Source organism: Esox lucius, chromosome 16 (genome assembly GCF_011004845.1).
Source record: "Esox lucius isolate fEsoLuc1 chromosome 16, fEsoLuc1.pri, whole genome shotgun sequence".
Classification (NCBI taxonomy): Eukaryota; Metazoa; Chordata; class Actinopteri; order Esociformes; family Esocidae; genus Esox; species Esox lucius.
Genome location: NC_047584.1, coordinates 29,321,794 through 29,338,861, shown reverse-complemented (window position 1 = coordinate 29,338,861; position 17,068 = coordinate 29,321,794). Strand labels below are relative to the sequence as shown.

Genomic DNA, 17,068 nt, shown 5'->3' with positions numbered 1-17,068 from the left:
AAGAAGGGAATGTAGAGAAAAATGGATCATCCTGGAATTGGATCCTCGCCAGGCAGGAGTTAGAGTTAGAAGTCATGCTTCAGACAGACAGCTAAGGGCGTTACTGGCAACAGTAAAGTTGACATTAGAAAACGGACAATAATCAGATCAAGAAACACCTACGGGAAAAAAAGCTGATATCCCACAACACCTGCTCAGACAAGGAACCAGATATGTCTATAACTATTTATGGTCCAATTGACTGAACCAGATATGTCTATAACTATTTATGGTCCAATTGACTGAACCCGATATGTCTATAACTATGTATGGTCCAACTGACTGGAGGAGATATGTCTATAAGTATGTATGGTCCAATTGACTGAAGCAGATATGTCTATAACTATTTATGGTCCAATTGACTGGAGAAGATATGTCTATAACTATGTATGGTCCAATTAACACACTAAAAGTCCTTGGAATATCATCCTTGGAATATCATCCACAGAGTATATCATCCACAGAGTATATCATCCTCCGAGTATATCATCCTCCGAGTATATCATCCTCCGAGTATATAATCCTCCGAGTATATAATCCTCCGAGTATATAATCCTCATACTATATCATCCTCATACTATATCATCCTCATACTAGATCATCCTCATACTAGATCATCCTCATACTAGATCATCCTCATACTAGATCATCCTCATACTAGATCATCCTCATACTAGATCATCCTCATACTAGATCATCCTCATACTAGATCATCCTCATACTAGATCATCCTCATACTAGATCATCCTCATACTAGATCATCCTCAGAGTATATCATCCTCAGAGTATATCATCCTCAGAGTATATCATCCTCAGAGTATATCATCCTCAGAGTATATCATCCTCAGAGTATATCATCCTCAGGGTATATCATCCTCAGAGTATACCATCCTCAGAGTATATCATCCTCAGAGCATATCATCCTCATAACCCATGTTACCTCAATCTCACAGCTTTACACTGACATTTACAAATGATTGGCTGCAACTATCATGCGTGGCTGTAAACCCCCCCCCCCCCCCCCTCCCGACACACACACACACACACACACACACACACAGCTGGGTATAATCTATACACCCATACAAAGTTTACTTTGTGTAAAACCAAATGGGAAATGGAACGCAGGAATGTTCCTTGGGAGCATGTTCACAACTTCCTCTGAAACACTGCGGTCAAATGTTTACATGGAGTTCAGTTGTATGGAGCTTGGTCTTGACCTTCTCTCCACCCCAATACAATGCTATCCTCCTACTCTTCCCCTCTCTCTTCCTCTTCGTACACATGCTGCCCATTCAGCTCATAATTGCAGGGGTTTTCAGAGAGGCAGCGCTGTGGCTATTTCTGTTCCCACACGGGCCATGAGGCTGCTGTTCTGTTGTCTGCCGATCAATCTGACAGTGTGGTGAATCAGCAGACACAGTGAGTGAAGGAGTGAGGCCTGAACTACATCAGACTGGTTGTACAACACAGGCCCTCACACCGCTCTGGGCCTGGCACTGGGACCAATATGGACTCAGATCAATCACAGCTGAGGCTATCTGGAGTATGCACGCATGCACGCACGCACGCACACACACACACACACAAACAAACAAACATGCACGCACACACACACACACAATATCTGACTATCCCACTCCCTTAATGCTGCCAGTGCTGGAACGTGACCTTTAGCTGGAGGACTGCAACCCAGGTTTAATTTATGAGTGAATTAACCAGCCCAAATGGGGAACGTTCACATAACAGTCGGTAAATTCTACACAGGGATTTCATCATCAGGGGTCGGGGATAGCTCGTCCTAGGCCAAGAACACGTATCTGGTATGAGGCCGTCGCCGAGAGGCTCCGTGAAGGGAGTCAGTGATGCAACTGGACCAATAAGAAGTGATAACAGTTCTCAGCCGCCACACCAGTCAAGACACACAGACTGAATTTACAATAAATAACAACACACAAAGACACCCGGCAGCTGTTTCCAGAAAGAAATGGTTTATTTTTCTATTTCTTTTCTGGGAAGAGAGGTTTAAATTATAATCATATCTAAAGCTCCTGGACACCACCTAGGTCAATACTGTCATCCCTGACAAAGCCAGTGGAGGGAGGGATGGGGGAGAAAGACAGAGGGTGCGAAAACAGGTCAGAGTCAGATGAGGTCTTGGCAGATTTCACCACTCAGTTTTACCATGCTTCCATGGGGAACCCTTCACACAGCCTCCTGGCTACCAGACCAGACCTTCACACAGCCTCCTGGCTACCAGACCAGACCTTCACACAGCCTCCTGGCTACCAGACCAGACCTTCACACAGCCTCCTGGCTACCAGACCAGACCTTCACACAGCCTCCTGGCTACCAGACCAGACCTTCACACAGTCTCCTGGCTACCAGACCAGACCTTCACACAGCCTCCTGGCTACCAGACCAGACCTTCACATAGTCTCCTGGCTACCAGACCAGACCTTCACACAGCCTCCTGGCTACCAGACCAGACCTTCACACAGCCTCCTGGCTACCAGACCAGACCTTCACACAGCCTCCTGGCTACCAGACCAGACCTTCACACAGCCTCCTGGCTACCAGACCAGACCTTCACACAGCCTCCTGGCTACCAGACCAGACCTTCACACAGCCTCCTGGCTACCAGACCAGACCTTCACACAGCCTCCAGGCTGCCAGACCAGACCTTCACACAGTCTCCTGGCTACCAGACCAGACCTTCACACAGTCTCCTGGCTACCAGACCAGACCTTCACACAGTCTCCTGGCTACCAGACCAGACCTTCACACAGCCTCCTGGCTACCAGACCAGACATTCACACAGCCTCCTGGCTACCAGACCAGACCTTCACACAGCCTCCAGGCTACCAGACCAGACCTTCACACAGCCTCCAGGCTACCAGACCAGACCTTCACACAGCCTCCTGGCTACCAGACCAGACCTTCACACAGCCTCCAGGCTGCCAGACCAGGCTCATGTTTAGGATTAGGCTCAGGGCCAGGGTCAAGCATATGTATTGCTTGACCCCCAAAACATATATTTTACAAATAACAGATTACGGCTAAAAGCCAGCCGTTGTGTGTGGTTATAGTCCAAGTGCAGGGTTCGGGAGTAGCCCGGCTCGACGGCGATTCAAATCCCTCACCTGTTTCCAGCTCCGCAGGGCCGTGTCCAGGGTGTGTACTGTGTACTGGCTGACGCTGATGAACACGGGGTCGATGAAGACGTTCCCGTCCAGCAACGTGTCGTCGTGGCAGCGCGTGGCCGCGACCTGGCCCTGCAGGGTGACCGGCTGGAGCAGCCGGAGCCACGTTAGGTTTCGGTACTCCAGAAGCCGGCAGTCCAGCCCGGCGGAGAACTGGAGCTCCCGGCACGGCCCGGCGCAGCCGTCCTCACTGCTACCGCCCCACTGACGGAGGTACACCCGTGGCTCCTGGGCCCCGAGGACCAAATACTCCTGCTCCTGAGGCAGCTTCCTGTCCGGCAGGAAGGGGCGGAGTCGACGGGACGGTACTGGGAGCGTGGGAGGACAGACAGAGCGAGGCGTGTGTTTGTGTGTATATGCAGGACAATTTCAGTGTCCTACTGTAACAGTGAGTGAGGGTTTGACAGGAATACTCAACATACAGCGTGTGATCCTCTGTGTGTGTGTGTGTGTGTGTGTGTGTGATTTTTGTATCCAATCTGTGCATGTGTCTGCTTTTATTATCCTACCAGTGCCCAGTATGCGTGCAATTTTAGTATCCAACCTGTGCCCAGTGTGTGTGCGTGTGTGTGTGTTGCCTGGTCTGAGGACACCAGTGTGTGTGTGTGTGTGTGTGTGTGTGTTACCTGGCCTGTGGACACCAGTGTGTGATTTTAGTATCCTACCTGTGCCAAGCTGCTCCAGGTGGTGGCAGAGGTACAACTGCATCTGTGCCAGGGTGAGAGAGATGCCTAGTGATGGCACGGACCAAGGGGCGAAGCAGGAGTCGACACGGGTACACGCTGCCAGCGCAGTGGGGGAGACCAGCTGGTCACAGGGCAGGAGCTGGGAGCCCAGGGAGCCCAGCTGAGAGCCTGACTCACTGTCACAACTGGACAGAGGAGAGAGAAGATACTACTGATGAAGACTGTCGCGCCGCACTGGAGACAGGAGAGGGGCGATACCGAACTGTTATGAAATAATACATACACATACAATCAACTGTGAATAAACAATATATATCTGAGATCGAAAATGAATAAAACGTGCGTGAGAAAGCCACCAGGAAGCGTAGGTTTCGGGTACACTGGGACTGGGTCTGAGGTACACTGTTTGTGCAGGTGTGTCCCGGCGAACGGCTGTACGTCGCCTGGCAACGGGGCTGCATCGGAAATTAACAGCGTGTCATGGTGGATGACTACGCGCGCCGGGTAACTGAACTGAATGACCATTTTCTCTGTAATCTGTCGCTGCTGTATTCCACCATGAAAGGAAATGTTCAGGAGAGATGGCAGGGCTGCGTAGGAACATAACCATCACATTCTGAGTGCTTCCCAAGTACCACCCTATTCCCTCAGTGGGGCCCCACTTTTGACAAGAGCCTGGTGGTCTTCACAGAGAATAGGGTGCATTTGGGACACCGTAGCTGATGATCATTCTGACTTCCAGGGTATGGGGCCAAGCTGTTATTCTGGACAAACTGAAGTCAGTGAGATGAAACGCTGAATAAAATGGAAGGGAATCAAGATTGATCGAAAATGACAAATAATTGAGAAAAAAAAATTAGGAAATGTACTGTTTGGAGTATGATTATAATCAAGTGCAGATGTTTATTTGACTTTTCACTGGATTGGTATTTTTTTGTTTTTCTCTTCCTTACATGTTTTCATATTCCTCCCATTCTGCTCCTCGGGAGCTCTTAAACCCACACAAAATGGACCGAAGGCTTGGCAGCTTGCGGACACAGAAACCCCCAGACACAGGGAGGGAGGGAGGGAGGGAGGGGGGAGGGAGGGCAAGGGAGAGGGAGGGAGATTGTGATAGAGAAGCAAACCAAGGGAAGAGCAAAAGAGGGGAAGAAAAAGACATGTAAGGAGAGAGAGATGTAAGGAGAGAGAGTACAGCGGTGTTCCTCTATTTCTTGGCAGCACTCCTCTCCCCACCCTCATCTCTCTCTCGCTCTCTCGCCACACCTCCTCTACTCTCCCCCTTTCCTCACTTTTTCTCTCCGTTCCCCTCGTTAGATCCACTCAAGGTAAGCAGAAGGGGTCCGTCTGGTTCTGACAGCCACTTGGAATGCTGGGAAATCTCATTAGGTTGATCTGAATCTGGGCCACCCCCCCCCCCCCCCGTTCCTGCACCCCAGATGTGGAGTAAGACACTTCTCTGAGAGGCTTTTGTACTCAGAGTGTGAAAACTGAGTACAAAAGTGAGTACACCCTCACAATGTAAATATTTCATTATATCTGTTCATGTGATATAATTAAATATTATATCACATGCAAATTAATTACTTAAAAATCATACAATGTGATTTTCTGGATTTTTGTTTTAGATTCCGTCACTCACAGTTGAAGTGTACCTATGATAAAAAATTACAGACCTCTACATGCTTTGTAAGTAGGAAAACCTACAAAATCAGCGTGTATCAAATACTTGTTCTCCCCACTGTAAACCCTGTTGAGCATCTGTGGAGGAGTGCAAGGTCTCTAACATCCCCCAACTCCATGATGTCATCATGGAGGAGTGGAAGAGGACTCCAGTAGCAACCTGTGAAGCGCTGGTGAACTCCATGCCCAAGAGGGTTAAGGCAGTGCTGGAAAATGATGGTGGCCACACAAAATATTGACACATTGGGCCCAATTTGGACGTTTTCACTTAGGGGTGTACTCACTCTTGTTGCCAGCGGTTAAAACATTAATGGCTGTGTGTTGAGTTATTTTGAGGGGACAGCAAATGTACACTGTTATACAAGCTGTACACTCACTACTTTACATTGTAGCAAAGTGTCATTTCTTCAGTGTTGTCACATGAAAAGATACACTCAAGTATTTACAAAAATTGTGAGATACTGTACATACAGATACACACACGCTCACACACGCACATACACGCATATACACACCTACATCCCGCACTAACCTCTGCTCATCTCCTCCGTCCGTGTTGTTGTTGAGGACAATCCTCCAAAGGTCTGAGGTCACGAGATCCTTCTGCTCATTGGTCAGCGTCAGGCTGGGCAGAGTCAGCTCACAGGCACTGCTCTCTGACAGGCTGAACTCCCGGTAGGGAATGAAAGCGTGTTGGAGCTCGTCCCAATACTCCAGGCTGCACGGCACCTGTAGTTAACACGGACAACATATTACACGTGTGTGTGTGTATGTGTGTGCGAGCAAGCGAGCGGGAGAGCTAGGCAGATCCCGGACAACACTAATATATTATGACGTCCATTAAATAGAAGTGAAATAGTGTGAGATAATGGCTGTTGGCCTAGCAGCCTAGCTAACTGATGAGCAAAGAGGGGAAGTTGGGAGGATCAGGCGAGGAAAGAAAAGGAGCTGGGAGGAAGAGAAGAAGGAGAAGAGCAGAGGAACAGAGGAGAGGAGAAAAGACTTTGGTGGATTCTATCTCTATTGTTATTGTAGCAGATTGGATTCTGGGAAAGTCAATCTCCTCAGCATGATGTCCTATAGTTCAGACCAGCCTCAGGACCCACTGCAAGACTGATAATCCTCTGAGATGTTCTGCTGCTCACCAGCTGCTACTACTGCAAGAATCAGGCCTCTGGGAAAAATTATATATAGAATACTACTGCCTCAATATAGAATACTACTGCCTCAATATAGAATACTACTGCCTTAATATAAAATACAACTGCTCCTGAGAGAATCAGGTCTCTGGGAAAGCAATTCAGAATTCTACTGTTGCTGGTAAAAAGCAGGCCTGACAGAAACGATCCAGTATGACCAACAACTTCCAGACCTGTGAGAACCTGCAACCTCCAGGCCTGTGAGAACCAGCAATCTCCAGGCCTGTGAGAACCAGCAACCTCCAGTCTCATGAGAACCAGCAACCTCCAGTCTCATGAGAACCAGCAACCTCCAGGCCCATGAGAACCAGTAACCTCCAGTCCTGTGAGAACCACCAAACTCCAGGCCTGTGAGAACCTGTAACCACCAGGCCCATGAGAACCAACAACCTCCAGGCCCGTGAGAACCAACAACCTCCAGGCCCGTGAGAACCAGCAACATCCAGGCCTATGTTCGACAACTGGAGAAATACTTTCTAACTGGAGGACGATTAGCATGAACCGAGGGCTCATGTTCCCACCATTCCCCATCTACAGAAGTAGCCAATGACGGATTGGGATGACAGGTGGCTCTCAGCACACCTGAAGTAACCAGGACAACTGTAACAGACCTCACCACTGAGTCCCTAGTCCATCCGTAGTTTACTACATCAGAACACTGATACATAGTAGGACACTAAACAGGGAATATGGTGCCATTTGGGACATACAACCGGTCTGGTAACCTGAAGTGGCTTGAGGCCAAACTCATGTAACTGTCGACAGCATTGGGGATGTGTGTAGAGTTGTGTGTGTGCGCACAATGGACGGCCGAGCCAATAGAGGGATGAGGTAACCAAAAGCTAACAGCGGTTATGTAATGTAAATGCCACACAGGTTCTCCTGGAAGCCCTCATAATTGTACCTGACAGGGATTTGCACCCGAGTGTAGCGGAAAACCACTGAGCGTCCACAGAGACTTCACAGAACTACATTACAACAGAACACAGGCCTTCAGTCCTACCATACAGACTTCACAGAACTACATTACAACAGAACACAGGCCTTCAGTTACACCATAAAGACTTCACAGAACTACATTACAACAGAACACAGGCCTTCAGTTACACCATAAAGACTTCACAGAATTACATTACAACAGAACACAGGCCTTCAGTTACACCATAAAGACTTCACAGGACTACATTACAACAGAACACAGGCCTTCAGTTACACCATAAAGACTTCACAGAACTACATTACAACAGAACACAGGCCTTCAGTTACACCATAAAGACTTCACAGGACTACATTACAACAGAACACAGGCCTTCAGTTACACCATAAAGCAGGATGCCATACAGATGGCCATATAATTATGTAACATACTGTTCATTTGCATCATTGCATTTACGTCATTTTCTTTTAGATCTTTCCACTCAATAGTACAGTAAGACTCCATCTACAGAGACCTTGAGAAGAGAGGAGCAAGGGAGGAGATGGCGCAGGGGGAGAGCGAGGAGATGGGAGAGTGGAGTTAGCAATCCATGTAGTTGCGTGTGTGTGTGTGTGTAGCAGGCACCTGCCTCGCTGTGTGTGTTCTCTGGATAGCGTCAGTCTGCCAGTCGAACTGTGTATGTGTGTATGTGAGTGTGCGCGCGTGTGTGTGTGTCAGTAAGCCACTCTAAGTCAGCATCTTCTAACTTAAACAACACAACCCTTGTATCTGATGTTGCGTTGTGTGGTGTTAAGCGGTGTTGCATGGTGTTGTGAGGTGTTGTATAGTGTTGAGTCGTGTTGTGATGTGTTGTGTTGTGTTGTTAGGTGTTGTCTGGTGTTGTGAGATGTGGTGTCATGTCGCGTTCTGTTTTGTGGCGTTGCGTGGTGTGTTGTGAGCAGATGTCAAGCCGTAGAAGTCATGTGTTTCCACAGTCGTCCATGTTTAGAGCGCGTGGCTCAGCGGCGTGTTTAGAGCGCGTGGCTCAGCGCCGTGTTTAGAGCCCGTGGCTCAGCGCCGTGTTTAGAGCCCGTGGCTCAGCGCCGTGTTTAGAGCCCGTGGCTCAGGGCCGTGTTTAGAGCCCGTGGCTCAGCGACGTGTTTAGAGCCCGTGGCTCAGCGACGTGTTTAGAGCCCGTGGCTCAGCGACGTGTTTAGAGCCCGTGGCTCAGCGCTGTGTTTAGAGGCCGTGGCTCAGCGACGTGTTTAGAGCCCGTGGCTCAGCGCCGTGTTTAGAGCCCGTGGCTCAGCGCCGTGTTTAGAGCCCGTGGCTCAGCGCCGTGTTTAGAGCCTGTGGCTCAGCGCCGTGTTTAGAGCCCGTGGCTCAGCGCCGTGTTTAGAGCCTGTGGCTCAGCGCCGTGTTTAGAGCCCGTGGCTCAGCGCCGTGTTTAGAGCCCGTGGCTCAGCGACGTGTTTAGAGCCTGTGGCTCAGCGCCGTGTTTAGAGGCCGTGGCTCAGCTCTGTGTTTAGATCTCTAATTTCCCTCTACATCTGCCAGTCTCCCCATCAGCATTACAGATAACATGGTCCTGCTATACACAGGTCTGTACAGGTCTACAGGTACAGGTCCATACGCACAGGTCCATATACAGTCAGTGTTCCACTGGAAGTGTCTCCACTAGCCAGGCTAAATAGCTAGATTTTCAGCTGATTTATTGCAGGTTTCGTTCTCCGGTTAACCAATGTTAAGATTAAAAACCGAAGTCAGACTCAAACCATTTTAGCACGGGACCTCCACGGTGACCTCTAAACAGGAAACAGACGAGGCCGCACAATCCGACATTGTATACACAGGTGCAAAAACTTCAGTTCAAAACTGTTGACTGATTATTTATATTTATACTTCCACGTGAATCCTTCCACTACCTTTTGGACGAGCAAGACGGTATTTTCTGTTGGACAGTAATAACTCGCTGGAACTAGAACCGGGCTTTAAACTCTGGATCCCCTGTTTGTTTGGCTGTGTGTGTAGGTGTTTGATTGGCTGTGTGTGTAGGTGTGTGATCGGCTGTGTGTGTAGGTGTTTGATTGGCTATGTGTGTAGGTGTGTGATTGGCTGTGTGTGTAGGTGTGTGATCGGCTGTGTGTGTAGGTGTTTGATTGGCTATGTGTGTAGGTGTTTGATTGGCTGTGTGTGTAGGTGTGTGATCGGCTGTGTGTGTGCTGGTTTTTGATCGGCTGTGTGTGTGCTGGTTTTTGATCGGGTGTGTGTGTAGGTTTTTGATCGGCTGTGTGTGTGTAGGTGTTTGATCGGCTGTGTGTGTGTGTAGGTGTGTGATCGGCTGTGTTTGTGTTGGTGTGTGATCGGCTGTGTTTGTGTTGGTGTGTGATTGGCTGTGTGTGTGTATGTGTGTGATTGGCTGTGTGTGTGTGTATGTGTGTGATTGGCTGTGTGTGTAGGTGTGTGAGTTTTGACATCCAGCAGGTGCCATCCGGCTCTGTAGGCCAGAAAGGTCACAGCAGGGGGGCCGGCCAGAGATGTTGCCAGGCCAGGGCCGTGGGTTTGACACACGGTTAAAGTGTTGTTTTAGTGTGACTAAAGCCCAGCTAGATGTTCTGTCCCTGTAAAATAATAATTATGTTGGCCGTCCCAGCCGCCTGCCTCCTTGAGGTCATAATAACTGAGGTTACCCAGGTCACACTGCTCTGTTAATGACAACATGTACGCTGGGAGGTCACTAAATGAAACGGCAGGAGGGACAGCAGAGGGTAAACAACAACCTCTACAACGAGGGTGAGCAACATGGGCGTCACACACACACACACGCACGCACACACACATACGGCGGGGCGGAATGAAATGTGTGTGTGGGTGTGTTTCGTAGCTAGGGTGATAGAGTAATGCCATTAACACTATTCAGAGCTTTTTTCCTACACTGGGAGAACTACGCAGACTTACCAGAAATGCTCTTCCGCCCCCCCCCCAAAAGAAAATTCAAAGAACTACAATGAGAAAATCCAACATGTTGGTAGGAAAACCCCATTGGGTCAAATCATTAAAAAAACATGTAGCTTCCCCGCCACATTAGTCAGAATGGTCAGTGGAACCATCAACATTATAACCTGTCTTACAGTAATGTCCTATTGATTGGTAATACTAACAGACACGATTGAACCTATTCTAATGACGTCATCACTACCAGGAGATACAGCATGTATTCACAGTACTTTCCAAGCCAGTATTTCAAAGCCTACAGAGAGTAAAGAGAGAGGGTGGCAGTTAGAAGAAAGAGAGGAAGAGGAAGAGGGAAAAGGGGGACACCGAGAGGGAGGAAGAGGGACGGAAAGAGAGGGAGAGAGATGGAAGAACACCTGCTTGTGATTCAGAGGAACACACAGAGCTGGTGAGAATGAATCCTCTTCCTCCTGTTCTGCCACTCTCTTCAACACGCTGCAGGTGGGAGCTGGACCCCCCCCCCCCACACACACACACACACACACACCACAATAACGTACGTAAGACACCCTCTCAGCCGGTGCCCCCACCCCCGCCCGCACCACCACAATATCTGTAAAAACAGCCCCCCCCTCCCCCCTCCTACTGTACGTAAAAACAACACAGCAACAACTGGTCTTTGACTAATGGAAGTGGGTTTGAATTCCCCCTCAGCGGTTCTGGAACCAGTCGTGAAACCACAGCTATTTAAATGCAGGAAATCTTGACTTTATAAAACGTTCATACGATCTGCTCTGGGGACAGTGGCCTGGCTCAATGCAGGAAATACACCCCCTGTCTATTCTTAGCATTAGGGAGGTAGAGGAGGGAGAGTATAATGTAGAGGAGGTAGGGGAGGAGGAAGGGAAGGAGGTGGAGGAGGACATAGAGGGGAAATGGAGAGAAATGGAGCCCAGCTTTGTTGAGGTCACCTTCCTTCACTCCTCATCCCTCATCTTTCTATTACATCCCCATCTCCTTTTTGGAGGCACTGGTCAGGGAACCAGCCTACCTGGTCAGAGAACCAGCCTACCTGGTCAGAGAACCAGCCACCTGGTCAGGGAACCAGCCTACCTGGTCAGAGAACCAGCCTACCTGGTCAGAGAACCAGCCTACCTGGTCAGGGAACCAGCCTACCTGGTCAGGGAACCAGCCTACCTGGTCAGAGAACCAGCCTACCTGGTCAGGGAACCAGCCTACCTGGTCAGAGAACCAGCCACCTGGTCAGAGAACCAGCCACCTGGTCAGAGAACCAGCCACCTGGTCAGAGAACCAGCCTACCTGGTCAGGGAACCAGCCTACCTGGTCAGGGAACCAGCCTACCTGGTCAGAGAACCAGCTACCTGGTCAGGGAACCAGCCTACCTGGTCAGAGAACCAGCTACCTGGTCAGGGAACCAGCCTACCTGGTCAGGGAACCAGCCTACCTGGTCAGAGAACCAGCTACCTGGTCAGGGAACCAGCCTACCTGGTCAGGGAACCAGCCTACCTGGTCAGAGAACCAGCCTACTACCATACCTGGTCAAAGAACCAGCCTACCTGGTCAGAGAACCAGCCTACTACCATACCGGGTCAGAGACCCAGCCTACTGGGTTAGAGAACCAGCCTACCAGGTCAGAGAACCAGCCTACTACCATACCTGGTCAGAGAACCAGCCTATCACCATAGCTGGTCAGAGAACCAGCCTACCTGGTCAGAGAACCAGCCTACTACCATACCTGGTCAGAGAACCAGCCTACCTGGTCAGAGAACCAGCCTACCACCATACCCGGTCAGAGAACCAGCCTACCTGGTCAGATAACCAGCTAAGCACCATACCTGGTCAGGAAACCAGCCTACTATCATACCTGGTCAGAGAATAGGAAAACCTTTGCCCTGCTTTCAAACATGCTCTGTGGGCATGCTCCCCCACAACTCTCTCCATTGTAATTTTAGAGCCCTGAGAATTGTAGAGGCCCCTCTTTAACCCAGCCCATCATGTGGAGTAAATGAAATTCCTATGTAGCGTACTAAGCTATTCTGTTTGGGGACTTTTATTGCTGCATTTCCGTTCCCTGTAACTGGACTTTCTCTGCCTTTTCAGAAATCAAATAAAAAGTGAATTAATTGAGTCCTTTTGAAGTACTCACATAAAGAAAAGCAAATAAAAACCTCTGAGCAACGGGACACTGAAATTAATTAGATAGTGGAAACACAATAAGAGCCGAGGGGCCGCCCCCCCTCCACAAATCTCTAATACTCCCCCACCCCACACCGGCTTAATAGTGCGTGAGTATTTGGTGGGGAATATTCCATAATTAAGCTGCAGAGGGCTGTGTGTCAGATGTGGAAATGAAAACCAGTGTCTAAGTACTGATAAACGATATCACATGCCTCCATGTTGCCAAGACAGATAATGTTTCTGCATTTGACTAAACGCAGGATTAACATATACATATTATGATGAGAATGAACTGTGCTTTGGTGAATATACCAGTATTTATATACCAGTGTTTTCTGCCAATCCTTAGGTCGGTAAATACGTAGATGGATGAAATGATAAACAGACAGATAAATAGATACCCAGCCCTATTGTTTACACACTTCAGTTGCAGCTCTTTGAACAGGAGAGATGCCAAACATCTGCAACACCTTGAAACCTTTTAGCGTTGAAGGGATTGAGGACATGCCTGAGGGAACACAGTCATGAAGAAGAGAGAGAAAGATAGAAGGAAAGGGGAGGATGAGAGGATGAAACTAAGGAAGGGCTTCTGTTACAGTAGGACAATATTGCTCTCCTCTTCAACCCCTAAAAAAGTCCCTGGAAGACTCCCTCAATATGTAGTGATATTCCACTGTCCCACTGTGTAATAGTAGTCATATTTCACTGTCCCATTGTGGTATAGTAGTGATATTCCACTGTCCCATTGTGGAACAGTAGTGATATTCAACTCTCCCATTGTGGTATAGTAGTGATATTCCACTGTCCCACTGTGTAATAGTAGTGATATTCCACTGTCCCATTGTGGAACAGTAGTGACATTCCACTGTCCCATTGTGGTATAGTAGTGATATTTCACTGTCCCATTGTGGGATAGTAGTGATATTTCACTGTCCCATTGGGGTATAGTAGTGATAATTCACTATCCCATTGTGGTATAGTAGTGATATTCCACTGTCCCATTGTGGAATAGTAGTGATATTCCACTGTCCCATTGTGGTATAGTAGTGATATTCCACTGTCCCATTGTGGTATAGTAGTGATATTTCACTGTCCCAGTGTGGAATAATAGTGATATTCCACTGTCCCCCACTGAAACCCAGTGTTGTAATATGATATAGCATGGTATGTTGTGATATGATATAGCCTTGGTATGTTGTAATATGATATAGCATGGTATGTTGTAATATGATAGTGTTGTATGTTGTGATATGATATAGCACAGTATGAAGACATAATCCTGATAAAACCTAGCAGCAAAAAATAGGGGATTTTTACAAATAAGGTCTGTGTTTCATGTAACCCCCTCTGCGTTTTTATAACCGTGTAAATATCTGTAGAAAAAGGTGACTTTCATCAATATCTTGGCCTATATTTAGCCGACAGTTTTTTGTATAGTGAATTGATGCAAAGCCTGACCAGATTTACAGTCTTATCAAAACAATGTGACTCACAGTTCCAGACAGTAGCCTATTGTAACCACAATATTTACTCAGAAAATATGCAATCTTTTTCATTGGTTCTTATTTACTAGCTATTTGCATGTGCAACACTCCAATCAATTTTCTATGCCAGAGATGGAAGGTTTGTTTTCTTTGGGCAGTGCTTTAGTAAAACACAAATTTGGCCAGGCTATGGTGCGTCATGATATGGAACATTCGATATTGTGTGGCATTCTGTTGAAGGGGACGCATGGTGGGTCAGGATTTACCTGCAGTCTGTCACCCAGGTCTGCCGTGCTGATCTCTGGGTCCTCGGTGGTGTTGAAGGGGACAGGGGTGATGCGTACGAACGTCAACACACGGGGTTCTGGGTAGCGCCACAGCATAACACCAGGACTGTCTTCCGTCTCATTGTAGAACACAACCTCATAGGGGCCAGGCAGCTTCTGGGAGTCTGGGGGTGGGATTATGGAAATGAGGTGATATATATTTGAAATGAAACACTTAATTATGGTTAGTTTACCATGTTCATTAGGCCTAAAATAAACAAATAGACTGGATAGTCCTCTGGTCTACAGACTAACAGCCCGGTTAAAACATGTTAGTCCTCTGGTCTGCAGACTAACAGACCAGTTAAAACATGTTAGTCCTCTGGTCCTCAGACTAACAGACCGGTTAAAACATGTTAGTCCTCTGGTCCTCAGACTAACTAACATGTTAGTAGTGTCTGATGTGCATTGCTTTCTCTGCAGACCACGTGAAAATGGACAATCTGTTGTTTTCACAGTTGCCAAGCATGCATATGTGTGGATCTGTGTATGTGTGTTTGGTAATGTTCTGGATGATGAGAGCTGCTCACATGGTCATCCAACCCCACGTTCTGGATGATGAGAGCTACTCACACGGTCATCCAACCCCACATGTCCTGTCTTCATCACACTTTCCATGTGCTACCATTATTTGGAGGACTTCTGGTCCTCACAAGTATAAAAATAAGTGTACACACACAAACACACACACACACACACACATACTGTTTCTACTAGAAGGAAGGAAGCGTCCTGCTTTAGAGAAACAGCTGTATTAAATGCATCAAAGAGCGAAGGAACGATACAACAAACTAACATAAGAGGCTGACTGACCCCAGCTGACAGGGTAGATAGCTGACAAGGTGCTGGGAGGGCTTGATCATAGCCTTGCGCATGTGTGTGTGTGTGTGTGTGTGTGTACAGAGAACAGAGTGCCCAGGAAGTAGAACAAACACAGTTTAACTGGAAACAGCCACAGTCTCTCTCATGCAGAAGCCTTAAGCATTTGACCAGAGTTGGTATCCAACAAGCACCTCGAAGTAAGAGTGCTGATCTAAGACCTGCCCTTAAAATCTACTTCAATATGGCCTAAAAGGCTTCACTGCTCTTAGATCATTGTTAGTGGCCCTGGTTCTAAAACAACTAGAAACCTTAAAGGTACTCTACCAGTGTTCCATGTTCTGTCGTGAGAATGTTAAACTACTGACCCTGGTGAGGGGAGTGGTTAGAATGTGAGTAGTCAACATCCTGCATTTTTCCTGCAGTCTAATTACCGAGTAGTGAATGGTTAGTAATATAGTGTTTTTACCGAGCAGCGAATAGTTAGCATTATAGTGTTATTATTGATTAGTGAATAGTTAGTACTGTAGTATCACTACCGACTAGTCAATAGTTAGTACTGTAGTGTTATTACCAAGGAGTGAATAGTTCGTATTGCAGCGTTATTACTTGTAGCTTGAACAGTTAGCAGTGAATAGTGAATAGTTAGTATTGTAGTGTAAATAGCTAGCAGTGAATAGTTAGCATTGTACAATGCTGTTACCAAAAATTTTGTGAAGTGGCGTTAAACGCAAATTAAAAACAGAATGCAATGATGGTAAAATCATTTACCCCTATATTTAATTAAAAACATTACAAAGACAACATATCAAATGTTGAAATTAAGAAATGTTATTGTTTTTGGGAAAATACATGCCCATTTTGAATTTGATGCCAGCAATATGTTTGTAAAATGTTGGGACAGTGACATATTTACCACTGTGTTGCATCACCTCTTTTAACAATACTCTGTAAGCATTTGAACTGAGGAGACCAATTGCTGTAATTTTGAAAGTGCAATGTATTCCCATTCTTGCTTTATATAGGATTTCAACAGTTTAGGGTCTCCTTTGTCCGATTTTTCACTTCATAATGCGCCAAATGTTTTCAATGGGTGACAGGTTTGGACTGCAGGCAGGCCAGTTTAGCACCCAGGCCTTTCTACTACAGAGCCATGCTGTTGTGATATGTGCAGAATGTGGCTTGACATTGTCTTGCTGAAATAAGCAAGGCCTTCCCTGTAAAAGTAATTGTCTGGATGGCAGCACATGTTGCTCCAAAACCTGTAAATATTGTTCAGCATTAATGGTACCTTCACAGATGTGCAAGTCACCCATGCCATATGCACTAAAGCACCCCCTTACCATCATGGATGCTGGCTTTTTGAAGCTGGATGATCCCTCTCCTCTTTAGTCTAATTTTGTGTCTGTTTTTAATGCAGTGCTGCTGAGGGCTTGAAGATCATGGCCATCCAGTATTGGTTTTCGGCCTTGCCCCTTGCATTCAGAGATTTATCCGGATTCTTAAAGGTTTGCACACATTTTTACCATTTAAAACCCAATAATTGTTACTGACCTGTT

The 17,068-nt window shown here is 47.2% G+C and overlaps 1 protein-coding gene across 4 annotated transcripts in view; it reads right to left on the bottom strand.

Moving 5' to 3' along the window:
- Nucleotides 1-17,068, bottom strand: part of LOC105023524 (vacuolar protein sorting-associated protein 13B) — a 366,155-nt gene that overhangs the window by 47,341 nt on the left and 301,746 nt on the right. For all 4 annotated transcript variants that reach the window (XM_029113576.2, XM_029113574.2, XM_029113577.2 and 1 more), the window contains exons 41-44: nt 14,631-14,815; nt 6,144-6,340; nt 3,908-4,113; nt 3,183-3,550 (exon numbers count right to left, since the gene is read on the bottom strand). In XM_029113576.2, coding sequence (XP_028969409.2) covers nt 3,183-3,550; nt 3,908-4,113; nt 6,144-6,340; nt 14,631-14,815 — 956 coding nt within the window. The remainder of the gene's footprint in view (nt 1-3,182; nt 3,551-3,907; nt 4,114-6,143; nt 6,341-14,630; nt 14,816-17,068) is intronic.